Raw genomic sequence first — 25,584 nt, 5'->3', positions numbered from 1 at the left:
GAAAGCTACAGTAAATGATGATGAAGTCATGAACCTACGCGTTCCAATTCAGACAAAGAATTCTGGAAAGAAATGCGTCCATCAGTTACGTAAGCTTAACCAATAAACTTGAAAACATACAATATCGATCAGGTAAAACTGAAAACCGGTCACGGAAAATGAAGTAGAATATATGTTTTATATTTATATAATAAGTGATGCTCCGACCGGAAAAATGATAGAATTTGCTTCCTTGCGTGACTTCGTTTGTTCAAAATGAAACATGTTGATTGACTATTCTGTGGACAAGTATATTTTATTGTGTACCTATTGTCCACCCACACTGTCTGGTGCTGAAAACCTCAATCATCATCTCGATCAACTTCAATCGGATGGCGATTCAAAGAAATAATTAATTAAAATAATATAGAAAAAATGTTTTGTCAAACAAAAGATTATAAAAACAAATATCTCATTTAGGGACAACACGCTATGACAATCCGTTAAAAAAAAAAAAATTTTAAGCCTGACTAAATTAGCCCGGCTAAGGATATAAGAAAAGTCGGGCTTATTATATTATGCCATAACACTCGTCATTCTCCCATGAATTTTATTGGATGTCGATAAACTTTATTTACGCCCATAAACCATCTGTACAGAGCGGTCATCGATTGTGTTTTCAGGTCGCTCTTGTTTTACAGCGCTTCGACACAAGATTGGACTATAAACTGAGAAAGCTCTACAAAATAACTACAACAAACAACTAAATAAAATAGAAAATCCCATTTGAAAAATGAGAATTTTAACCATAAACAAACTGAGTGTTACTTTTTTATGACAACTCCATGAACAAATGTTATGCTACGAAAAAGGAATGAAGTTATTTTACCTATTATTCTCTACTATGCAGTGAGGAAAAACTTAGGTATAGTTAAACTAGACATTTAAACAATATTCAATAGAAACAACATGCCAACTGTCATAGTTTATCTTTTTAATAATAAATTTTTAATGATTGAAAAAGTGAGTTGATCATAAAGTTACCCTATAATTGAAACACTCAACGTAGGTAACATTTTCTTCTATAAAAATAGCTATTCGGGGCAAGCTTATACTCATTCACCTTGTCGCAGATGGGAATCAATTAGCATCTAAAAGGTATATAGGCAATTTTATTTTTCAAGCTTATTGTTTTCCACTATTTTAATAATAAACCAACAGAACAAGAATGGGGGAAAATTTTAAACATACAATGAATGTTACGAATGTCGTCTATTACACCAGATAAAGAATTCGTCTACGGGTAATATGCTATTTCATCCAGCAAATTTCCTTGGGTTATGGAATGTGCGACCCACTCTGGTCGAACCAGTTTAAACTTGACTTCTTGCTGACGGTTCATCGATTTCCACATAGAGACTCGATGAGGGTATGCGACTGGATCACATACAACATGGGTTACCGAAGGGTCCATGTGATTCAAAACTTGAGCGCCATAGATGCGGAGGTCAAGCGAAATGATCTGCAGCTCTCGCGAAATGATTAGGCTATTGGAATCTGATATCGTTTCCAACACATCAACATAAACAATGCAGGTTCGGAAAATGCCGTACTTGTGTAACTTTCCAAATATTTGATATTCAAGATCAGCTATCTCAAATACACTTAAAGGCGTTGGGTTTTCCTAGCACACAAAACAAAAAAAATTGTAAAATATATGGAAAAAATGAAAAGAAAAAAAAAGTAAATAATAAAAAACTAGCCATACCAAATCTTTGATCTGTTGAAGAATCGGACCAACATCTTCAGCTGAAGTGGGTTCTCTCAGGCTATTACCAAATCGATCGAAATTTTGGGCTAATATTTCTTTCGTGGCTTGCGTGGCGACCAGCAAATCTTGAGGGCAGAATGGAACGAGCCGATTGAAGTTTAAACAGCGCAGTAGCCACGCAGGACGTACAATATCCCATTTTGGTCGTGCTTTAAGGCTTTTTACCCGTATATCGTCTTTCACCGCAATGATGCAAAATGTAGAATGTGCTAGGAAAAGTATCTGGTATAAAAATTCAGTGAATATAAAACAAAATAGTAAAAAATAGAATCACTTGGATGTTGGACAACAATACCACCACCTGACACTACACGCCGTTCTAGTTCTTGTTTCGTAAGGGACCCAGAGCCATTTAAAACGCAAATTTCTTTGTCGGAAAAACAGTTTGATGAACTTTTGATATCGGATGTATCCGCCGCTTGGAATAGGGTAGCAACTCCTGCAATCACACTTGTTGTTTTAAGGCGTTTGCCGCTAGGTATGTCGTCTGCAATTGGTCAGTAAAAAAAAAAATAATTAGCAAGAAAGCCAGTTTTAAAACGATTGTACCATACACATCGGCAACGCATAAACTTAGCTTTACCTTGAAAACTGCAATGTCGCGTGACAAGCTTTCCTGAAGCCATTTTTCTCATTTCGTTTACTTCACTTAAAGTCATGCAGGAATACCAAGCTCGGTCTTCACGTACACGCTCCACTCTGGGAAATCGTAATGTTGATCCCGCTTTGTAAGAGTTGCTCGATACAATTTCCGACGCTTTTATCTGTATGGTGCACCCGATTAACCCGGTAAAAAATATTTTCAATAACACAGACAGAAACTAGCCTCTAATATTGCCGATGACGAAGGATTGATCCAAACATCAGGTTTTTCTCTACCACAGTGAATTTTTGGCGGAGGGGCATTTTTGTCCCACTTTTGCCAATGCGGGTCCAATTTTTCGAGCAAGCTAAGAAGTTGTTTATCTGAAAAACCCGAGCCGACGCGAGCGAAAGAATAGAATTCCAGCTGTTCTTTCTCGTTTTCTAAGGATGGGACGGCCACACCTACTAAAAACATCGCGATCAAATTTCTTCGTCTTCCTTGTCCATGGTAGCCACCCAATATGATCAAATCTAATGTAAAACATTTTTGATATTTGAAACGAATACTATTAATTTTCCATTTCTTTCCTTGTTTTTATACCTAAATGATCCATCATCGCATTCACGTACTCGGGTTTCACCTTTAGAAAAAAAAAATCTTATCGCTAAGGATAAAGCTCTAATTGTGAACAGTTTAACCTTGAACCATCCTCCTCTACGTTCATTAGGCTTGTAGATCGAGTCTGGACTTTTCAGGACGATCCCTTCTTCGCGTTGATCGATTGCGTCATTAAGCAAGTTTGTCACTTCCATTTTTGTCGTAGCAAGTTTGCGACTCGGAAACTGAACAACACTTTCTTTAGTTTTAACTGCAGATTCCAGTAGCTTTAGTCGTTCCTAAGAGGATTCATAGAATGAGTTTTTTCAGGAAGACTATTCTTTGAAGAAGAAAAAACCTGGTAAGGTAGATTAGATAGGACTTCATCATTCAATAACAGAATATCAAAAGCGACGAAACATGGAACCAGTTCACCAGTAGAAGATATGGATTTAACGTCTATGTTTTCGCCCTTAGACACTATAAAGGAACCATTGACGTTCCAAGCTACCATTTCACCATCTATAATGCAACTGGTCACAGTTTCACGGAAGCATTCCTCTAGGCGAGGGCTAAGACTTCCCGACGACGAGTTGGCACCGAAGTTGGACGTGTAGTCGAAGCCACGCCGTGAATAATACCCATACCTGTAAAAGCAGATATGAGTTTCCAAATTTCTTTTAGAACATTGGTGTCAAAACCTCTTTCCGCATTTATGAATTTGCATTCTTTCTCCGTCAATTTTCGTCTCTACGTAGAATGGCTTGTTCCCCATTTTCGCGAAAACTTTAGACATTTCAAGTCTATCTGCTAACATTGGGCGGAATGGATTAAAGAGGGAAATTTCTATTTCGGAAGATCGACTTAGTGGGTTAAGTAGTGTCGTGCAAACTTTCTCCAGATCATTTGAGACATCATATAATTCCTTTGCATCTGGATGATAAGCTGACAACACAATCTTGTCACTCAACCCTGTAAGTTTAACATCTCTTAGAATTATTCTGATTAACCACTTTTGTTCCAATGCAGACAATTTCATCAAGAGAGGCTGCAGAAGCTTTTCTGTGTTTTCCAACTTCTTTAACATGTATGTTTTTGATAAATTTTCTAGATATTGGTTGATTTCAGAAACACTCAATGAACTAACATCTGAGCTACAGCGCATCCTCAAAATGTTGTAGCAGATGTCTGCAAAGTCTTTGGCCAGAGTTTGAGTAGTCTTTGGTACCCTAAACATAAAAGCTTTTTATTATGGTTACAACATTTTGATAAAATAAATTTTTGTCTGTAATACTTATATGTCAGCAATCTAATTGCATCTGGTCCATCTTTAGGAAGGCAAAAAATTTTTAAGTACAATTTTGCTAGTGAAGCCTCTTTAATTCCATAAGGTCCTCTCGAACGATCAAGATGGGGAAGAAGAAGACGCATCACAGAATACATTGTGAGGTTTTTGTCTTCTTGAATTCTTTGCCGACACTCCGTTAGGAATTTCTTGAGACGCTCTAACTTTTCACTTCTCTTGCTTAAAGTAATTTCTTCACATACGCTACAAAATTCCCAAAATAGCATATTGTGGCTGTTTATAAACAGTATCGAAAATTCATGACAAAGTAATAATTCTAACGACGTTTATTTGTAGTCAGAATTAAAGTTCTGATGGATCTGATTTGAAATAAAATTGACGACATCTTCAGTGTTTGTTATTGTCTGAACGTCGCAGAATCGTCTGCCACTTTGACAAGTTTCAATCATGGTTGCCAACTAAATTTTGGTAGTTATCATGGATTAACAAAAAGCGTAAAAAGCTAACAAAAGGCAAAAATAAACAAATAAAAGTTACCGTCTGCGGCTGGTTTCTCTCGGTTTAGTTTCATAAACCGAGGCGAGAATAATATTGTTTTCCAGTGTATGATGGCCTCCATTATTGATAGACGGCAATGGCAAAAGGAAACATAAGAGATAGAACAGTTAGTTTTGAACCAACTCGCCGCAACGCCATCTCTGAGCTTGACGTAGCTCCATTATACAAAGAGTTCTCCAGTCGTCCAATGTCTTGTCCACTTCTGTTGATGGTACTTTCTAATGTATTGTGCCGTACCGGAGGAGTGGCTAGCAGCCGAAAAATTTTTACTTTTCGCCGCCTCTTCGGTTCTTGTATCTGACATTGACAGACAAGATATTTATTAACCGTAATGGCTGAAAATCTGATGAAAGTTCCAGTAAAAGGAATTCTAAAAAATTCTACAAGTTTTGAAGGCTCGACCTCCAGCAAAGGGTAAAACTTACCTCTTTCGCTATAATTTTGTAAACTTACTAGTGTGTTCTGTATTACAAGTTTCATCCTACCATGATGCCAAAAAATTGCTTCAATTAAAATTGTATATGCAGGTCCACCAATCGAGGTGCGAAATGGGATGAAATGAATATTCTAGCTACCCACCATCCACCTGATAAAGATTATGGCCACATGAAAATTGAAGAGCCTAAAACACCATTTAGTTATCAGGGAGAAGATTCTGGTGATGAGGAAGATAACCATGAGCTAGATAGTAAACTTCTCACAGAAAGGCAAATTTAGATTTCATGGAGTATGACTAGAAACTAAGTTGTTTCAAACAAAATTTCAGGTTGATGGCTGGTAATGAGAAACTTCCAGCCCAGATAAGTGAAAGCTTTGTTAGCGAAGATGAAGAAGAAGAAACTCCAAATGATAAAGGTAATCTAAAACAATTTGCAAGCAATTTTTGTATTGCCTATTTAAAAAATTCTTGTTAGCTAAAAGGAGGTCCTTTGAACACAAACGTAAAGCACACTACAATGAATTTATGGCTGTCAAATTAGCAAGACAGCTTATGCAGAAAGAGGAAGATGATGTTGAAAACAATGAAGAAGAAAGATTATCTGAAAAGAATGTTCACCTTGAAGTAAAGGAAGCAGTTGATGATGTAGAAGGTTCTTAAATAATTCTTTAGTTTTCAAAAATTTCACTGGTAGTCAACTCTTATCTTTATGTAGGAATGGACATAATAGATCAGTCTCAGACTTCCAGTTGAATGCACTAAAACCCCTGACCAATTGATTTATTTGTAGCCATTTTGCCCATCAGCCTAATTGAAGATTATTTTCTCTTGGTCAGACTGCTCATTTTTGTTAATTTTTTAGGGGCTTCCCTAAGGTATTAAATTTTAGGTAGGCAACTTTTGGTGGGAATCTTATACCATCAGTTGAAATTTATTTAAATCTTTTCTTAGATGCTACAAGTTTATTACTTGAACCAGACTCTTTGCTCTCACTATTGGTTTGTCTTGATTATGGTGGAATCTGTTTATTTGTTGATTCAATAGTTAAAACACCTTTTCAATAATTTTGATGATTTCACAATGTCATTACAATAAAAGATTTGATTTGTATTGTTGAAAAATCCATATTTATGATTTCAAAATAATCATAATGTTTTCGAGAAAGAATCTTAAATCACGGAAGAAGACTCAAAATGTACTTTTTAAATTATTATATTACAATAATGCTTTTCGAAAAAGGAATTTTAAGTCCCAGGTCAACATCGATAAGTACTCTTTCATATTAAATTAAATAAACACAGAAATCATACACAATTATACTGACTGCAATCTTGACCTTGAATAATACTTGATTTGGCAGCTTCATACAACATCTTCCAGACCTCAGGTATAATTGGTTCTGCTGCACTGTCAGTATGTTAACAATTTAATTTCAACTTTAAATGTTTGGGATAATGATTGGCTTACATTACAGCTATATCCCTTCCCTGTAAAGGTGGTACTAATGACCCAACTAAGCATGCAGCTTTCAGCTCGCATCCCTCTCGACCTAGTACAGCTCCTAAAAAGACTACGCTGGTTGCAAGAAATGAGCTTACTTCGTCACCAATATAATTTTTCAATCCGGATGTTAAATTGCCTTTGACAGGCAATGTCGTATTCGGCAATTTTAAATTTTCTCCTAACATTAAATTAAAGAAATTTTCCGTCATAAGTTTATCCCAAAAACTAAGTTTAGTCTTTATATACCCTGTTCAGAATCAGATAAATTAACAGGTATTGAAGGCATCAATTCCTGTGCAAGTTTTTCTTTAACAGGGAATTGCAAACTTTGTCCAATGTCCACTTTAGGTTTATCTGTGTATGCTGGTGTAGTTTGGCTCTCAGTAGGTATATATTGTTTGGCTTCATCTGTTGACCATCTAAAAAACGAACTCTGAGGTGACTGGAAAGATGGGGTGAAAACGTTACTCAACAATAGCGAACACAAAACCAGATAGCCCCACATTTTCTGAAATAAAAACAGAAAAAAAAAATATACAGATGCCTTCACATTATTACTATTCGTACTTTCTAGATTTTTAGAAATAATGTAAGTATTTTAATATAATTCAGGAATAGCTGAATGAATTCATCAAATGGACTAGGAAAATGAAGTAAGTCAAGTAAGTAGAAACATGTACTTACAACGTGCTAACGTTACAAGAGATTCGAGATGCTAACTGGACCTGGTGACACTACTTATGAACCAGTAACCTACTGACCCAATACGGCTCGATTAAATGAAAACCGAGGATAGCAATGGACTGGCAACGTTTTTTAAAGAATCCAAACTATAAAAACTAGTGGATATTTTCTTAAATCTGCCATCTGGCGTTTAGCTTTTAGATATATCTATCCTTTTGCTAAAAGGCACGAATTTTGGTTCCACCTCGTTTGCGCTCCTTTAACCGTACTTATTGGCAGGTCATTGATTTAAATTTCCTGGGCATCACCTAGACAAAATAACGAGAGGTGTAACAAGTAATGGGTGAAAGCTAATCACACAATTTTTTTTATTTGCAGATTTAAATCCCCGGCTAGCTGAGCGACTTCTACTTCCTCGGTAGCAATACGTCATGGGACTTACAGTAGCTTACATTACATTCAACAAAGCTTGCACAATGCTCGCGTAAATAACTCGAGTTACGAAGAACTGAAACTATGCAAGTACATAGTTATACGCTCATTTTTATACCAATTAGAAAGATCCTTATTCTGTGATATCGCATACAACCATCAAATTGAAAGATCGATGTTTATTAAACATTTTGTAACTGTAAAAATAAAAAAAGCGCTGGAAAGTTTGGGAAGGTAGATAAATGCTAATACATTAACGTGCGATGTTGAATCTGTGATATTGAAGGACAGGGTAATTTAATTTAGATGTTAAAAATGCTGAAGAAAGATATTGGGCATGCCGATCCGTAGCGGTGTAAGCAATCTCCTTGTTTCCCATGATGATATGCCTTAACATATTCATCTTCGTAGGACTCATCAACTACTTCGCACGCAATGCATTCTTCTTGATCCGTCTTATGGTTCGCTGTGGCGTCGCGGTTTCCCAAAATCCATTTGCCGAAATTAGCTACCCTAGGAGGACTAGAAAAGAACGAGGTAAAAAAATTCTACCTAATTGCAATATTGTTTGTAGTTTTTAACGAGAAAAGCTTACGTTAGCAAGAGACTCAACGTGTTTCCCAAAAGATCGTTATGACCTATGGGTGCTTCAGACAGCTCACAGATAGCCCGTTGAACGCAAGCCATGCCATCGATTCCAAAACTGAATGAAATAAATCTGGCTGTTACAGTGTTTTCAATAATAATATTATGACAGTTTTTTACCTTGATAGAAGGGATTCCATACTCCTGTAGATAAACCGACGTTCATCGTTAGCGCGCTCTTGCTCCTGGCGATGAATCTGTTCAATTTGATTGCCGTCATCCTCGCGACTTTCGGTGTAAAAGGATGTTAACTGATCGTAGGTTGGTATGAAGAACCGAAAAGGTACTCTCATGTTATAAAACCCTGACTGGGAGACAAGCGCAGGGACAGGCATTGAAAGATCTAAAGTGACCGTAATGCTCGTGTTTGCCGGAAGAAGAATAACCGATCGTTTTAGCCGACCACCGGATTCTTTATTTTTGCCTTCCTGATAACACTGGAGAGGTGACGCTAAGAAAAAAAACACACCTAAGGATACCAATCGAAAGAGCATCATACTGCAGTCCGAAATTAGAGGCCTTGACTTGCAAACTGGACTAAAATACGGTAGTAGATTTAATTTATACATTCGTGTATGAAAGGCGAAACGGTTACCAAGCCGTGGGAACTCTTTGGCCTAGGGTTTTGGTTTATACGTAAATATTTTTAAGGCGGGCAGGTCAAACACCGGTTAGATTGTATAGAAACAGTATTGTGTTGTTGTCAGTCAATAGACTTGTAGTTCCTTTTGATAGCCTCTAAACAACTTCAGTTGGCTGAGAAACGTATTATCGGGAACGGAAATGAACGGTTTTGGCCTATCGTCATATCACGAATAGATCCGGTTTTCATGGAATACTAGACACAAACTACTGTGAAACTCCAAGTCGAATAGTGTTCCGTTTATTAGCTTAAGAATGCCAGAACGTAGAAAGGGGGTCATATAAGTTGTACTGTCCATTTCACTATTAAATTTAAATGTGCAGTGTATTTGAAATTCCCGGACGTAAAAAGCACAGAGCAACAATTATAGTTTGTTTGGTTCATAGCTTACATCAGAAGGGAGAGCTCGAGAAAGAAAGAATTTGCAAGAAAAAAAAAACAAAGGTGAAGTGACTACCGCACCGTGATGCAATAACGGAAGACAAATAATTCACGGAGCACGTTCTTTTCTTTCCCAGATCCAGCAAGAATATTTTGGTTTCATGTTAATTCTTCACTGATAGCTTTCCATTCCCATTTTGGATTTGATCACTATCCACCTGCTATCACACACGCGCCTTCGAACTTTTGCGTTCTTCAGGTGGAGAAGGTGAACCAGACAGATCACAAGTCTCCAAGAGAGATGGAGCTAAACGCCCATGAAGAGAGGGTCCAACAGACAATGGGAAGTTCAAGTGAATCCATCGCCGATAGTCAATCACATCGTCTGTTACCCGGATTATTCTACCTAATATACTGGAAAAACAAAATACGCATAGATATATCATAACTTATGTTCATTCGAATAAAGTAAAATTACCTTTGAATGTTAGGATCGTTGATATCGTCTCGAAGTGGATGTACAGCCTGAGTGAGGGTAACATATGCGTATTCGAAAGCTGTTTTAACGTGAAGTGCCCCATAAGAGCTTCTGCCAATATCGTTGGAAGGATTTAAAGGATCTTCGATACATAAAAGTGATGGACGATATCCATCTGACATATGGATCTGAATCTAGACACAAATATGAATCACATCTAAATGGAAGCAAAAACTTCGCCATACCTCATCTTTGGGCACATAGGAACCACCATTTCGTATCCTGAGGGCCGTTTTAAGGTAGTTGAAATGTCGGCCGTACAATTCTAGAAATTCAATTAACAACACTCCAAGATTTGCCGTAGGTTGAGTTGCTTCAGGCCGGGGATGCAACTGCACGTAGAGAACTTGTTTTCAGTTTTTATAAAATAATGTTTTATAACACACGGTACCTGAAGGAAGCTAATTGTCATCAAAATCAGACTGTACGAGCTTATTCCCCCAGTAAATACTTCATTGAGGTCACGTTGTAAAAGAAATTGCTTCAAAACAAACACGAGACGTTGGAGGGTTGGATACGATCCTGAAAAAAAATTTCTTAAAATAAACTAAATTTTGTCAAATTATGTAAAGATGTCTCTACTCTTAAAATGACGAATCAATTCCGCACTTCGAACTCCATTACTCATGTTAAAGCTGATATCGACCTTGACTTCTGTAGCACGATCGGTTAATTTCACAATTGGCACCTGTGATCATGAGTTTAGAAAGTTACTATGAAGAAAAATAAATGAAGTTTCAGCAGCACTGTGAATACATTATGTTCGATGTTAACAACACTATTTCGTAAAAAGTTAAATGCAATATTATTTAAAACGTCACAACTTACAGAAGCTTTGTCTAGTACTTTCAAAGTATTTCGATCAGCGATCCCTTTTTCAAGTAGAACTTTTTCCAACGTACGAAGAGGAAGTACATCCCATTTTCCCAAGACAACAAGGTCTATATCACTAGAATCAAATTTTATTCAACTTCGATGATACTAGGTATCTGTTTCTTGAATTGTCAGAATAAGAAAAATAAATTATTTACCTTGTGGGAAGATAAAGTCCAGTGTGGAAACTACCAAAAATTTGAACACTTGCATGCGGCCAAATTTTCATAATCACATCAATAATTCTGTGAACAACAGCAAGTCTGACTTGATGTTCTTGTGGAGTTGGTGTCATATACTGGAAAAAATCTTCAATCTCTTCGTGAAGCCTGTAAACCACAGACACCTTTACAAACGCACTTGACACTAGCATGATAACAAAGCTTTTACTCACCCTAGCACACCTTTAGAGTAGTGTTTGCCGTGCAAAAGCCAAGGGCACCCGTTATATTTTCCAATTAATCTACTTCTGTGCTTACTGAGCCCGATTGCTGTGCTTGCTTTGTTGGACCCATCTCTTTTTCTTTTTTGACCTTTAGCATAGTCATTGTCTTCTAACAAAATAAATGACTCTGTAGTAGAAGGCCCCTCACTAGGTAAGTGGTTCATTTGACTGTTTAGATTTTCAAATGAGTTTTGTTCTTTTTCCCACAATCTCTGCCAGAATTCATAAGCTGGTCCGAACTGCTCCGGCTACATTTGTTATAATAATTACAGCGACTACAAAACGATGTAAAACAAATTCAAGTAATACCTGAATCCATCCAAAAGCTGGATCCATAAAATCGAGTATATGTTTAGGTAGTCTAAAAAATAATATTGGACGTATAAGTAGGAATGCACGTACTTTTTACAAAAATTTGTGATTAATCGAACAGTAAGTTATAATGAGATAGCTTAAATTGAGCATACAACTCCTGAGTAAAAAAAAAACTGATTAATTTTCCTGTTAAAACTGTAGAGTTGACAGTGGGCCACTCTTGGGAAGCAAGGGTAGCACCGGGGCAGCAGACATAGAACATAGAATTAATAAAACGCGGAATACGTGAATGGAGGAGGATAACGTATAGTGCTGCCGGGATAGAGTGATTCCAAGTTGTGCGGTTTAGCGCAGCCCAGACAACCCACAGACTGCAACTCAGAGTACCAGACAAATATTACTTTGCAGAACCAGAGCTATAGAAACATGGTCACTACAAGTTATTAGAATTCCCTATACCCATTTTGGGGGTTATTTGTGGTTTTTATTTTTTGATCCTTTTTTTGGGGCGGAGTTCTGATGGTGGAAACTGGGTTCAGAGTCATCTAGGGGCAAAAAAAAATACGAATGCTAGGACCATATGGCTAAAAGCAGCGCTCAATAGGCAGACTGGTTGCGAAGGAATATACTACTTGATATATACCCGCAGCAGCAGTTTTCTTATGGGTCGAGTGGCTGCTAGGGTCTGCCATTTGCATTCTCTTCTTGTCAAAATGCATGCAACGTTTTGATTTTTTTATTAACATTTTTTTTGCTTACTGCCATTTTTTTGGGGGCTCATATTAATAAAATTTTGTTTGATTATGTAAAGGGGAAAAAGTTAACTTTGTATTGCTGTTATTTTTGCATTTAATCTATTTCATTTATGAATTATGTGTAAAATGAATAACAGTATTTAATTTATTAAAAATAGACATGAAATCATGTGTAATTATTCAATTGGGCACAATATCTATTCAATATGATTGTGACACTGAAGGGGTATTTATTTTAAAGCAAAAGAAAAGGGAAGCTTTTCTAAACGAGCCATTCAAAATTTGAATTAGACGCATTGAAAAAATGTCTATCGTCAGGAACTTTTTTTTCGACAAAATTTAATTGAATTATCAAAATATATTGTTTACAATACCGCGTTCCTGACATCACAAGCAACGTGAACGTAACAATATACACTAATTGTGATGAAAATTTAATACTGAGTGCTTGATGCAACATTTCGTCATTTTCGTTCCCCCGTCCCCAAACCACAAAGTAACTAAAAACTTAATATTTGTAGGTGAAATAATCAGGATATATTAGTAACTTCACGGCGATCGGTAGTTCTTGATAATGGCTATTCATTTTCTTTAAATTTTGCATCGACGCCCTGAAACGATGCTTGATTGAACGGTCAGTGATACTTTTTTCTGTTTTATCGGTTGGATCTCAAACAGCCCAAGATAAAAAAAAATTGCGAAAATAAGTCGTTCCGCTGGGAATTTTCTCCTTTTTTAATTTCGATGTATTTTTTAATGGATAGTCCTCAGCAGGCTACCGATTGGCATAAATTTTTTAAATTTTTGCTCGTTATTTTACCCACACATAATTATAACAGGTTTTATTTAGATTGTGAGTTGGAGGGCGGGGGGATGACGAAACTTTGCATCATTGTATCATCAAATCAAAGCTTAACCATCTTCATCAATTACACATGATTTTGTAACTATACCATATACTACTACAACATGGAAACGAAAATCGGGCAATAATTTTACTTCTCCAAATGCTCGAATTTCTTTTAAATATTTCAAACCTTCGACGAAATTTCTAATGCACACGTAGGGCGAAATCTGAAATTTTTTGTTCAAATATTATACACGAAATTTTAAAATGTGCCATTTGCCCCCAGACCTCCTAGTTCCATTCTCACCTAAAGAAAAATTCCTCGTAACAACAGAAATGCCTTGCTGTAATTCTATACTGGTGATATCATTGCTTGGAATTTATTTATATAATACATTTATATAAATCTATTATATTTTTATATAGCAATGCATGCGCGAAATACCACGAACAAAATTATAGAAATCTGGTAGACTATAGTCAATGGCGTATTCAGCGCCTGCTTTCGATTTTTCCCCAAATACTAAGCTAATATCCGTGTATCAAACAACTTTGAATTGGCCAACGCGTCGGACCATTCAGCAGAGTTCGAAACAGGTATTCGTCGTGTTGAACGCTCCGAGACATTGCCCTTTTTCCCCATACATTTTTCTATTCACTTTTCTCTTCTAACACAGAATAATCGCGACTGCTGCTATTGTGGTTATCAACTATATTTATCTGAAAAGCCCATTATTTAGTTTGATAATGAGCAAGAAAAGAAGCGGAGGAATGCCGTTGAAGATTGAGAGAAAAACGTTGACGTATAAATGCCGTCTGAAAGCTACTGTATAACATTACCGAATAACCCAATGTAAAGGTTAATGTGCGTTCAAAGTTATCCCAGCTAATAAACCGCCATCAAGCAGCACCGAATCGCTCAGAACATCGTTAATGCTATAGCAATCCAATTATATTACCTAAGCACTAGTTTATGTTCTGTTTGGATATGCAATTTCACCTGTGTCAACCGATGCAGTAGGTAGCCAATTGGCGGATAATCTAATTTGTTGTTGGGTGGGGGTGGAAGAGGAGGGAAACAATTCTTGTAAAGGAAATTCATAGTAAGTCTTTCCTTCCTCTTGGTTAGGCCGGCCTTTCTACGATTCTTGGCTGATAGACCCCTGCACGCCCTACTTTATTATACTACGCCATAGTTATTAAGCGTCTACAGGGCTTTACGTTTTGGCCGACAAAGAACGGGAAGCCGTGTTTGGTTGTTCGGTTTGAAAAAGACTGTCTGCACGCATATCGAAAAATTATTGTATTACACCATGGCCACAATCCATTCAATATGGTCTTTCCTTCTTTTTTTTCATACTATACCCTGTTACCATTTCTTTCTTTTTTTATGGATTTGGCAAAGACTAGAAAGCAAACAATAGTTTAGGAAAAAAAAATTTAATACCGACGCTACGTCAAAGCAAATTATGAAAATAGGCCTGACAGGACGAATTCCTTCAACGAAAAGTAGCCTACCATTTGCAGATAACATGGCTTTTACGTGTTCGTCAATGAAGAACAAAAAAAATATATATTTAACTCTGCTTGACTATAGACTTCAATACTAGCGCACATCAAAATAAATTGTTTTAACAGGAGCTCTTAACTGAAGCTGATGCCGTACATTAGATGAACAAACATGACATAAAAACCGTCACGCAAACGTCAAGTAATGAATGGCCGGATAGTTGGGATGAATCGCTAACTGCAAATTCCTATAGTAATAAACGAAGTTTACGAAATTACCATTAACTATTCGTTAACCTTTAAACTTGATCGACTACAATCTGGGAATAGTATTTTAGTCCTGTTTCATTTTTCTTGCCCAATTTAAAAATAAATTTTCGTCAGCCATGAAAAATTCAGCTACGCTAGCTTCCCAATGGCGATTTCTGTTATGCACGTCTTATTGCATATTTATAAAGGTCGCTCTTAGATGCTACTGACTTCCAATGTCTGTTTTGCCCACCGAGACTCAGCTGTGTAGTCTTCATAATTTAGACTCATCTCCTTTGAGGATTATTGGTAAGACAGGCTGTTAATGCAGAGAGCATTTCAGGTTAATGCTCTCTGAAAATAACCCACGACAATTCTTTCCCTCTGAATTCGTTCTCTACCAAATACAGAAAAACTGATAAAATTATTAGATTGTCATAAGATTTTCTGTAGTTTTCATCACCATACAAATACATTGTTCACATTAACGCTGGAAAAGTTTCATTCGTTTTTTTAAATGCTGGTAATAATACCTGTTAAACTTGTTTGGCACTTGAAGTAGCACAGACTGGGGTTGTACGGAACGTTAACGTGTCGGACATGTTCACATAAAAAAAAAATTGGTGGTTTGATTTATTTAAATAAAAGCATGGGAAATTAGCACTACAAATTGGGTTCTTCTTAATTAACATTTCCAATTGACCTGTGTCTAATCAAACGTGTTACATGTATGATGAAAAGAGAAAATCTCGTTCTACAAGTGCCTTTCTTGTAATTCGAGTATTTCTTCTAAAAACTCTGAAGTCAATGTTGGCTATAATTGTCATTGCGTACGAACAAGTTGATTTTTTGTTTTGCTTTGCTAGGACTTTTGTGGACGCGCATTCGACACTAAGCGCGACATCGACCCTTTCACGGAAACATGATCACATGACCGGTAGACCCGATCTGTTCAAGTGCCTAGCACTGGCCTAAATTGGCTCAGTGTAGCCGAAGCTCTTCAGTCGACTACATGTTGAGTGGGTGCTTCTCGCGAGACGGGCTACTCCCTGTGTATTCGACAAGCTGAGAACAGTTTCGCTATTATCGAACACAAAAGCATTTTAAAAGGCGTGTTTTTTGGAAAAACGGCCAGTGGCATTATTATTAAGCTCTTCTGTTCAACTGTTTATTCGACGATTGCTTGAGGAAAACCTAGAAAAAATAAATTTGCCTGGAAGACAGTGCTTCAAGGAGTGCGTCAGCGGTGCGTTTTCAAGTGCATCAGGTTCGGAATTTCCAAATTAGTTGAATTGAACTTGGCGGAAAAACGTTACAGCCGTCATGATCTGTATTATTAGTTAAATTAAAAGCAACAACATGCTGGAAGAAAAGAAAACTAACGCCATGGAAAACGCAGTCAAACTGATGGCAACCGAATATGCGGCGAAGAAAGAAAAATATCATTTCAATGGACACGCATGGCTGTGGGCGTCGATAATCCTACTCGTACTTGGCCAAATAGTTTCTTTTATTTACCTTATGCACGCGCAACAGAACTCAATTAACTACGATTCAAGACTGAAGTGTTTCTGCCAAGAAAGTAACGAAAGGTCCTTCGTCTCACCGCTGAACGTTTCGATCGGCGAAACAAATCAGGCTGCTCGTTATTTCGCTGCAACTGATGCCGAAGCTGAAGGCGCTTTTTCTAGGAAAAAACGAAGTTCTAGTAGTAAATCAGGCAAGCCTCAAAAGCATGGGAACAAGGTAAGTTGGGATACAGTAGTTAACTAAGAAATGACGAAAGGTACCTAACAAAAAATAATAATAACACCATATTTAAATGCAGGGCTTGTGCCCAAAATCTGTACATCGAATTACATTTATTTTTTAACGATCGGTTGTTTCATTGTTTGCATTGTTTTCTGTTCCATAGAAAAACGGTCGCAAGCCTCGCTCGGACAAACACCCCATGGCAACGACTTTACCCATGGGCCAGTCCTCAGCGTACGGACCTGTTACGATGTCACCTGGAGTTCAACATCAGCCGAATGTCGAATTTGTCAATCCTAAATTTCGCGATGAGTATCTTTCACGAGGCGAGACGGGCAGCAGTCCTAACCACGCGGACAATCCATGGGTTTGGTTAAACGCGTATTCTCGCATTCCGGTTAGTCGACTATTTTTCTTTTTCACCTTTTTCTTTTTGTGGTGAACCACACAAAATAGACGTAAAAATTACATATTAGGAAAGAAACCATTTTAGATAGCGATTGGGATTTTCAAATTTAAATGAGGAAACGCTAAAGAGATATTGTGAAATCAGGACTCAGGCTGATTGTACTGAGCGGAGGTTGCACGCTTCCATCTGTTAAAAAAAAAAAAACGAATCATTATTTTTCCTATTAACTACTTGATTACATAGGCTATCAATCAGATTAAAGAACAAATAATTCTACAGGTGGCCATTCTTAAGGAATTATGGGAGTCATTAAAAAGATAGTTGGTTTCCCGTTGATGTAATATAGTCGGTAAAACAAAATTACAAACAACAGGTTTCGCCTCAACTGTAAGGTAGGGGTTAGAAACGACGAGGAGAAAATTCCGATTCATTCCAGTTTTACTCTTGGCAATTTTATGACTTATTATCGATTGATGGCTATGGTCTCCTTTCATAGGCAAAGTCAAATATAAGAAATGTTCACATTTAACTTGGCTATTGACACACAATATCCTCTTTTAGTTCAACAGCTTTTAACCACTCGAACGCGATTTTGTAATCATTGATGCACGCAAGCAAATATGTTGAACAGCTTGCAAGCATCAAAATGATTCAGCTCATGCATGCCAAGTTGTCTATCAACGGTTTCGTTTAAAAGAGGCGAGTAACACGGTGTTGTAAAGCCCCACCCAAGTCAGAATTTATGCTTCCTCTTAGGAAAGTGATGGACACACTGGTTTTGTTATGGTTTTATGAACTTAAGCGACGATGCGATGTTTACGAGTTGACTTGAAAAAGTTCGTGCCACCTCGTGATATTTGATGTCGAGCTTTTTTCATAGAACAAATGTTTGAGTTTAGGGATGCTTGACGCTGACAAATACAAGCGTCGAGTGAGCGCATGAACTTTTGGTATATCACTAGAAAGCAGCACTTCTTTTGGCCACAGCCGAGAGGAGTCGAACCCAAGTTTTGTTTCAATGTTTACAAAAGAATTTTTTGGTTAACCGGCTGTTTTCTAGCGTTTTCCATGGGATATAGAAGATCATCAAATTTGTATAAGGCTGTGCAAATAAAGATGTGTACGAGCATTGATGGATGGAGCCCCTTGACTATTACCTCGTCGTGTGGGACGTTGAGTCCTACTTTAACCGTAAGAAATTGGACAGACAGTAGCTGACAGTACAAGTACTTTGGCACGCATGGTTAGTTGATTATGCCGGAAAGGAAAGGGAAAAAAAAGTATTAAACAAAAATTCAAGCAGAGAATGAATTCTGCTGAAATAGCTTGAGTAACCCGCCAACAGACTTGATGAATGGGGTTCTATAGGCTTCCAAATCTAATCTTATGCTGTCTGTTTTTTTTTTCGTCTTACAAAAGAAAAACGTGTTCGTAAAGGTGACGTAACATTTCGAACGTATGTTGCTACCCGAATCTATGACAAGGTAGATGGAGAAGGCTGGGAACCACGATGAACACAATCTTAATTGACTAATTTATATACGAAGGTATCAAAGTGACATATAACCTTCAGCGTTCTTATAGCTTTCTACTTTCCAGAGGTGTGTTTATAATCAGTTTATAATCATATATAATATAATGTGTTTATAATCAGTTTTACAGTAACGATATGTTCCGGAATACTGAGAATTATTTTTCTTTTTTTCGAGGCGCTTTTTATAATAATTTATAGACTAGGTACAATTGAAAATAGCATGGAATGCAACGCAGTTGAATCTTACGGCATTTCATTGAACCGATATTTATTACCTTGAGGTAGCGATATTCATAATTCAAATTGTTTTTAAGTATTCAGAAGCAAAATAAAAAAAAAAGCTGCTGGTATTTTTGGCCGCGTGGGTTAATATTAGATATTGTACGTATAAGAACTGGTTTGAAAATATCCCGTAGCTTAGCATCGATTACCACCCAAAGTTAGCGTGATCGTTCATCATCGATGCCAGTAATGACTGTTATCACTCATGAATTATATAGGTAAAAATTAAACCCCCTCTTGAAGATCAGATAAAGAGGTTCGGCTAGTGCGAAGGCGAGGCCACTTTCAATCTAATTAATTCAGTAACAGAAAATACCCGTAAAAATATCAAATTTTTCGTCAGCTCGTCTGAGACCCTGGTTGTTATAAAAGAATTTCGTGAAATATTTTCTTCGCCACACGACTGCCCCGAACGTTAAAGAAAAGAATGAAAAAAAAGGAAGAAAGAAACATAAATAAAATAATAAAATAGATAAATAAAGAGAAAGGTAAAAGGCCTGGCGGCATGATGATTTCATTGATATGATGGCATTGAGCGATGTGCTGCTGGCGTGCGCGCAGCTGCTAAAAACCGTCTTGCGTGAGAATGGAAACAGATGGGCTGCAAAATTAAAGCTCAGTCACGTTAGACATGCGGAACAACCGTCCATACTTCTGATAAAAAATTCTGGCCGTTTACGTAGTCAATGGAGAAGTTCTCAAGCCATCGCTTGGTCATCCGTTTTCTGGTCTGGGGATTGATTAAAACGAAGGAGTACTACGCTGCTGAAGTAAATTTAGGTGTGGTACGCTGGCTGACTCGGCACAAAGCTTAACCAAAAAGGCAGAAGATTGTTCTCTCCTTTTTCGCCCCTTTTTTTTTTTATAGCAGAATGGACCACGGCGTTCAATCTTGTGCACCATACAAATGCTAATTTATATGGCTGGATATTTGATGTCAAGCTAAAGCGTTTACAAGGCTCCACAGGGAATGCACTTTGTATATAGAGAAGAGATTTCAATGGCAGCTTAATCCGCAACATGTTCACGCCTTGTATGCAAATGGACTTCTTGGCGCTGCATTGGTTGAGGAATTTTTTATGGAGCTGTGGCTATCCTTTTTTCCTGTTCAACTGAAAAAAATTACCCATCACCAGGGAGAAATCAATAATCATTTGAATATAGAAACCAACATTTTTCGGAAACCGCGTGGCAGTCTTGTACATCATTAGTCAGCTGTAGGGAAACGAACTCGGGTTAAAATCAACTGTATTTAGTATTTATTACTCTTAAGCCTGCATTTTTTTTTACGTTTGTAAAAATAAATAAAAATCCGTTAAAGCTCTTTAGCATTACAGTTATTCAAATTTATGTCGGTCTCCTGTAATGTCCGTATCCTTATTTTGGGCATTGCCCGAATAGAAAGAACCACGATTTGTTTTCCTGATAAAGAGTCTGTTCCCTAGATTCTATTGAGACACGATTAATTATTTTCCTTCAGGTTAATGCAATTCAGGAGTTTTGCTCGGCCACGAAAGACTACTGCCCTCCAGGCCTAGAAGGCCCCATCGGTCCTCAGGGACTGGTGGGAGAAAAAGGAGTTCGAGGTGAGCGAGGTGAACGTGGGCAGCAAGGTGAGACTGGGCTACGTGGCCCAGTAGGACCCATTGGCCCCCAAGGTCCCAAAGGACCTAAAGGCGATATGGGAAAAACGGGACTTCCAGGTTTGAACGGTCGAGACGGAGTACCTGGCGAACCTGGATTGGATGGAGTTCCAGGCCGAAGTGGCACTCCCGGATTCGATGGCATTTCAGGCATGGATGGTTTGCCTGGACAGCCTGGGCTAAATGGCAAAGACGGAAGTCCTGGTACACCTGGATTGCAAGGAGAACCTGGCCCCATCGGTCCTCAAGGTGCCCTAACTATTGCGCCGAGAAGCAAGGAATAAAACTTACAAATGTGCACATTTAATGCAGGGTTGACAGGGCCAAGAGGAAAACCCGGTCGATCTGGCATTCCAGGAGTGCCAGGCGTTCCAGGTGTCAACACATGGGTAGTCAACTCGACCGACCCCAGGCGAATTGTTTTGGTGCCGCCCAGCATTCTTGGGGTTGACATCATCGTAAGTTTTTTTTGGCAACGATATAAACTTCTATTCATTTGCTTCATGCAAATCATAAGCAGCGAGTTCTTCGTGGGATTTTAGTTTTATATTTTTAAGAAGTCTGCGATTGGGTGTTGATAGCCGTTTGCTCTAGGACGGACAACTACAAGGTAATACAACAAGAACGGTCATAATTCAAGAGGGGAAGAATCTCCGACTGAGGTGTGGAACAGCTGGCAATCCAAGACCGGAAGTGTCTTGGATGAGAGCAGATGGATCTCTTACTCCAATGGGATCATGGCAAAGTAATGTAGCCTAAATCTGAAGTCTGCTCAAGTTCCTTATAACTCATTATTAATTTATTCAACACGGTGTGTCGTAAACGATGTAGCTAGTGACGTACTTGGACCAACATTTAACATTACCCAAGTTCATCGCGATCACATGGGAGTCTATGTTTGCGGTAAAGTCATTTTCATGTTCATTATTTTACACGCCCAAAGATTCGCTATGATTTTTTTCAACAGTGGCTGACAATGGCATACCCCCGCCTTCGTACCGCACCATCAACGTGGAAGTTCATTGTACGTAAAATTAGGGGAAATGTTCTAATCTAAAGCCTTTTCGATAGCGTTATTTATCTAACTTTAGGAGAGTGACCCGAATCTAATTCCCAATTTGTTTTTCTCTACGCTGCATTTGCGTGCGCAGTTCCTCCTTTAATTCGCACTGAAAATCCTTCAGTTGGAGTTGCCAACGGGAGCTCAGTGGTTTTGGAATGTTTCGTGGAGGCATTCCCTGAGTCGCTCTGCTATTGGGAACGAGCCGACGGCCGATCGATCGAGAGTTTCCACAAGGCCTTCCTGCGAGACCAAGGAAAATACAAAGTAATTCCTTTTTATTATAATTATTATTCAACGGAGCAAGTCAAATCCTCTTTGTCAATGTCGTTTAATATCTATGGGAATTGAATCGCTTCCGATTTTGTTTTAATGAAGAAAGAATTATTCTTACTCAACAAATTGAAACAACCCTCACTGTTGATTTTTTTTTTTCAATACGAACTTTGCATTATTACTTTTTGTAAAAGTGGAAATAGAATTACGTTGCATTTATTAAATTGTAAGTATGAAAGGATGCGGGAATCATTGTTGGCCAAATGCCTAGTCCGTCAATTGATGGTTTGATGCCTTCGCTTTGGCTCATCCCATCCGTTTTGTTTCTTCCCGTGCAGGTTCAAATGACACTCAATCTTACTATCACAAATCCGAATACTGATTACGGCCGCTACCACTGTGTCAGTAAGAACGAAATAGGCATAACTCGCGGAGAAATTGACGTATACGGTACGTATTGTTTTCCTTCATTCCGTTTAGTTTAAATTTTTATCAATGACTATTGCTTTTCTACCTTGAATGAAAAAAGCTAAAGGAATCTGCTTGTTTCCATCCAAAATATATTAAAGACGAGTGCTATACAACGGAGAGGTTAAACTGATAACAATTGGTTTCTTTTATAGCAATGGATCCCCGATATAATCAGGCTGGTGGAACAAATGATCCGAAAATGTGGGGCACGCCACCATCCGACATGGTTGATTTGGAGGTAGTAAATAAGTCCAAACATGGAATAACAGATCTTTCTTAATTACTATGAATGCTTAGGATGTGTGCCCTCCTCCACCGGATTGCCCGAAATGTTCTTCAGCTCCATCGGAAAGATGTCGAGAGAGCGGCTTAGGCATGTTTGACGTTCTAGGCCGGCTAGATATCAGACCTTTAGGCAATGAAACATATCCAGGATACGTTAATCGAACTCAGGGTATTTTTCTCCCTTTCCCATTCATTAACGTGCAACACGATAACGAAAAGAGTATTACCAATATATGAAGTTAAACACATTATAATTAGATTGCGTCCTGGTGGCAATTGGAAAGCCGGTGTACCATCGCTTTACGAACGCTACACACGGCAACTGGATGCGAGACTCGTTGCCACGTACGATGGCCGATGGCGATAAGTATTGGGCTACCAAATTCAATGAAACCTATGTTCTGTATGAATACATCAATAAGACAGCCTTCAAGAAAGATATCTCTGCTCGGAACTACACGTTGCCCTTTGCTTTAAAGGTAGAACTATTTTTGTAAAAAATTTAGTTTCGTTCTGCGAAATGCAGACATGACATTAAAGTCTTAAGTTGACTCTTGAATGGAATACTTAACAAACAAAATCTAAAAAAAATTTCTTTTTAATTCCAAAAGGGATATCTTCATGTTGTTTATAATGGGTCGCTTTACTACCACCAGCAAGAAGAATCCCGCGTCATTCGTTACGAACTAACATCTGAACGTAACACGATGGTATACTTACCAAATGCAACTGTAACCGGCAACATTCACCTCTATTCGCAAGTACGTGTCCGAAATCATTTAACGGCTTGTCTCATCAATGGGTTCATTGATTCAAACTTCGATTTTCTCTCCATTTTCCAGTCACAAAGCTACTTGGATTTCTCCGTGGACGAAACAGGATTATGGGTGATTTACGGTGCAAACTCCGGTGACGTGGCCACCAACAACACAGTTGTGGCTAAGCTCAATCCTTATTCTTTAGAGATTGAGTACATTTGGAATATTTCCCTAAACAACCAGGTACACACGATAGCATTTTCATTAAACTGGCCTCACCAGTATCCGTTAACATGTGGTCACAGAGGGCTGGCGAAATGTTTATTGCGTGCGGTGTGCTTTACGCCTTGGACAGCGTCACTGAACGCACCACGAAAATTCGATTTGCTCTTGATTTGTACAGAAACAAACTACTGGAAGTGGACGGTTTGACATTCACCAATCCCTTCCGCAAAACAAGTATGGTTGGCTACAATCACAGAAATAAGGTAATTTTTTGTGAGATCTAATCGTCTGTCCGTGTAAACACTCGGCGGGAAAAATACATTTACTATATTAAATATTTTGTTTTGTTAATATAGGAACTGTACACGTGGGACAACGGCAACCAGTTGACATATCCGGTTAAATTTACCGATATTGGTTATAATACCCCCGAGAATGATCTAGCGAATGATCGAATCGAGGTCAGCGGTCCGGAACCTCTCGTTCAGGAAGAGTGGGACAGTATTATCGAAATAACGTAGTGCACTGGGGTAATGGGACCATCAAATAATTATTTGCTTTTGCTACTATTCATAGAACACGTAGAAATAGAAAAGTAGACTGTAGGGTGGTACATGCGCTTTTTAGAAGAGAAAACCGCACAAGAATGAATTTTGCTCTTTTACTTTCATACATCATAATGCTAGGGCTTCATACGATTCATCGATATTTTCCGTACTGTTGTAAGGTTCTCGCCTTTTCTTTTACGTCACCCTCCAATATTGCAATTCTTCTTTTTTTCTGTCTTTTGGTTATGGTGGTTAAACGAGCGCAACTGAGCAAAGAAGGCCTTCGCTTAGCCCCCCGAACATAAATTTAGGTGCATCTTAATGGCCATAATAGGCACATACAGTAGCTGTTACCCATTTTCAGACAGTGTGTGGAAAGGAACTTGACGAAAAATGAATAACATGTCTGTCAATAAGGAACAATACAAAAAGCTTCGTTGCTCTGCATCGTTTTTTATGATTCCATCCTTTTCTTTTCCTTTTTTGCCTCCAACGAATGTTGTTCATTCTTTGTTTGCCCCCTCAGTGCTGTGTAAATACCGAAATTTTCGCTGATGCAAAAACCACATTCCGATCGGCAGGGGCCTTTAAAGTTATGCAATAACAGATTGCAGCAACGTACGGGTTGTGCGTACGTATAGTGGCATCCGCATGAAAAGAATACAATGGCAATATGAAGCTTAAAGCAAAAGTGAAAGTGGGTTTTACATGATACACCGGACTTTAAATGATTTGTTGGTTTTTTGTTTTGCCAAGCAGAAAATTATCAAAAACCACCTAAGTAAAGGATAATCGGGAATTCAACAGCTGGGCCTAGTGTTATTATTAGTGGGTTGAACTTTATTACGTATCAAGATAGGCGAAAAAAATAGTGCATCTACAATCACATTCAGGTGTTTATTCTTCGTCGTCAGGACATCGACTCAACTGAAGACGTAAAAGGAAGCTAAGAGGGAACGTTTAAGCTTGGCCATTATTCTCCGTGCTGTCCTTTGTATAAGCTTACCTTGAAGTAGTCCAATCCTATCCCGGAGCCTGATTAATGTTAGCAGTGTTCACCCGATCTTCCGTTCATGATGGATCTCATTCTGAGGGGTGAGGAATGCCCAATATCGCGGTGTTTGATTTCTAGGGTTAGTTAATAAGGACAAAATCACTGTGTATGGGCGGCAGGAATCGGCGAATGTCAACGAAATCATTTTGGAATCATCATGTTTTCTTCTATG

The 25,584-nt window shown here is 38.1% G+C and overlaps 7 protein-coding genes across 9 annotated transcripts in view; 2 read left to right on the top strand and 5 right to left on the bottom strand.

Moving 5' to 3' along the window:
* The window catches only part of LOC130688979 (uncharacterized), a 93,324-nt gene extending 87,716 nt beyond the window's left edge, over positions 1-5,608 (bottom strand). Inside the window, exon 1 of the mRNA XM_057511999.2 lies at positions 5,599-5,608. The gene's annotated coding sequence lies outside the window, so the exon portion shown is untranslated. The remainder of the gene's footprint in view (positions 1-5,598) is intronic.
* On the bottom strand, positions 1,134-4,957 carry LOC130689128 (DNA ligase 4-like). Of its 2 annotated transcripts, XM_057512147.1 has the most exons (11): positions 4,837-4,957; positions 4,288-4,757; positions 3,695-4,222; positions 3,352-3,640; positions 3,095-3,292; positions 2,997-3,036; positions 2,637-2,926; positions 2,394-2,574; positions 2,085-2,297; positions 1,748-2,019; positions 1,134-1,663 (listed from the first exon to the last, which is right to left on the bottom strand). In XM_057512147.1, exons 2-11 carry the CDS (start codon positions 4,563-4,565, stop codon positions 1,277-1,279), a joined length of 2,676 nt encoding a protein of 891 aa, XP_057368130.1. In that variant the 5' UTR covers positions 4,566-4,757; positions 4,837-4,957; the 3' UTR covers positions 1,134-1,276. The 2 variants fall into 2 exon arrangements, with proteins under 2 accessions (XP_057368130.1, XP_059352896.1); XM_059496913.1 differs by lacking the exon at positions 4,837-4,957 and having other exon boundaries at positions 3,695-4,235; positions 4,288-4,423.
* Positions 5,114-6,131, top strand: LOC130689159 (protein phosphatase inhibitor 2-like). Its single transcript, XM_057512185.1, has 5 exons — positions 5,114-5,271; positions 5,385-5,564; positions 5,624-5,712; positions 5,772-5,948; positions 6,012-6,131. The coding sequence occupies exons 1-5, from the start codon at positions 5,189-5,191 to the stop codon at positions 6,047-6,049; spliced, it is 567 nt and encodes a 188-aa protein (XP_057368168.1). The 5' UTR covers positions 5,114-5,188; the 3' UTR covers positions 6,050-6,131.
* Positions 6,132-6,554: 423 nt separating this feature from the next.
* LOC130689156 (uncharacterized) lies at positions 6,555-7,599 on the bottom strand. 2 transcript variants are annotated; one of them, XM_057512182.2, is made up of 4 exons: positions 7,484-7,599; positions 7,046-7,307; positions 6,764-6,977; positions 6,555-6,703 (listed from the first exon to the last, which is right to left on the bottom strand). In XM_057512182.2, exons 2-4 carry the CDS (start codon positions 7,302-7,304, stop codon positions 6,601-6,603), a joined length of 576 nt encoding a protein of 191 aa, XP_057368165.1. In that variant the 5' UTR covers positions 7,305-7,307; positions 7,484-7,599; the 3' UTR covers positions 6,555-6,600. The 2 variants fall into 2 exon arrangements, with proteins under 2 accessions (XP_057368165.1, XP_057368166.1); XM_057512183.2 differs by having other exon boundaries at positions 6,555-6,698.
* A 477-nt stretch (positions 7,600-8,076) lies between these two features.
* Positions 8,077-9,111, bottom strand: LOC130689154 (uncharacterized). Its single transcript, XM_057512180.2, has 3 exons — positions 8,681-9,111; positions 8,511-8,618; positions 8,077-8,437 (listed from the first exon to the last, which is right to left on the bottom strand). Exons 1-3 carry the CDS (start codon positions 9,055-9,057, stop codon positions 8,218-8,220), a joined length of 705 nt encoding a protein of 234 aa, XP_057368163.1. The 5' UTR covers positions 9,058-9,111; the 3' UTR covers positions 8,077-8,217.
* A 373-nt stretch (positions 9,112-9,484) lies between these two features.
* On the bottom strand, positions 9,485-12,110 carry LOC130689143 (terminal nucleotidyltransferase 4B-like). Its single transcript, XM_057512168.2, has 9 exons — positions 11,750-12,110; positions 11,390-11,688; positions 11,154-11,324; positions 10,951-11,071; positions 10,705-10,810; positions 10,514-10,644; positions 10,308-10,454; positions 10,063-10,256; positions 9,485-9,998 (listed from the first exon to the last, which is right to left on the bottom strand). Exons 1-9 carry the CDS (start codon positions 11,774-11,776, stop codon positions 9,809-9,811), a joined length of 1,386 nt encoding a protein of 461 aa, XP_057368151.1. The 5' UTR covers positions 11,777-12,110; the 3' UTR covers positions 9,485-9,808.
* Positions 12,111-16,129: 4,019 nt separating this feature from the next.
* LOC130689163 (uncharacterized) lies at positions 16,130-24,810 on the top strand. Its single transcript, XM_057512192.2, has 16 exons — positions 16,130-16,861; positions 17,031-17,264; positions 20,573-20,984; positions 21,048-21,193; positions 21,330-21,480; positions 21,567-21,638; positions 21,703-21,759; positions 21,887-22,062; positions 22,410-22,521; positions 22,695-22,780; positions 22,840-22,996; positions 23,086-23,306; positions 23,439-23,588; positions 23,670-23,828; positions 23,891-24,073; positions 24,167-24,810. Exons 1-16 carry the CDS (start codon positions 16,475-16,477, stop codon positions 24,329-24,331), a joined length of 2,868 nt encoding a protein of 955 aa, XP_057368175.1. The 5' UTR covers positions 16,130-16,474; the 3' UTR covers positions 24,332-24,810.
* Positions 24,811-25,584: the final 774 nt, after the last annotated feature.

The sequence above is a fragment of the Daphnia carinata genome, chromosome 9 (assembly GCF_022539665.2).
Source record: "Daphnia carinata strain CSIRO-1 chromosome 9, CSIRO_AGI_Dcar_HiC_V3, whole genome shotgun sequence".
Lineage (NCBI taxonomy): Eukaryota > Metazoa > Arthropoda > Branchiopoda > Diplostraca > Daphniidae > Daphnia > Daphnia carinata.
Note: the sequence above shows the minus strand (reverse complement) of the source record. Positions and strands in the feature narration are given on the sequence as shown.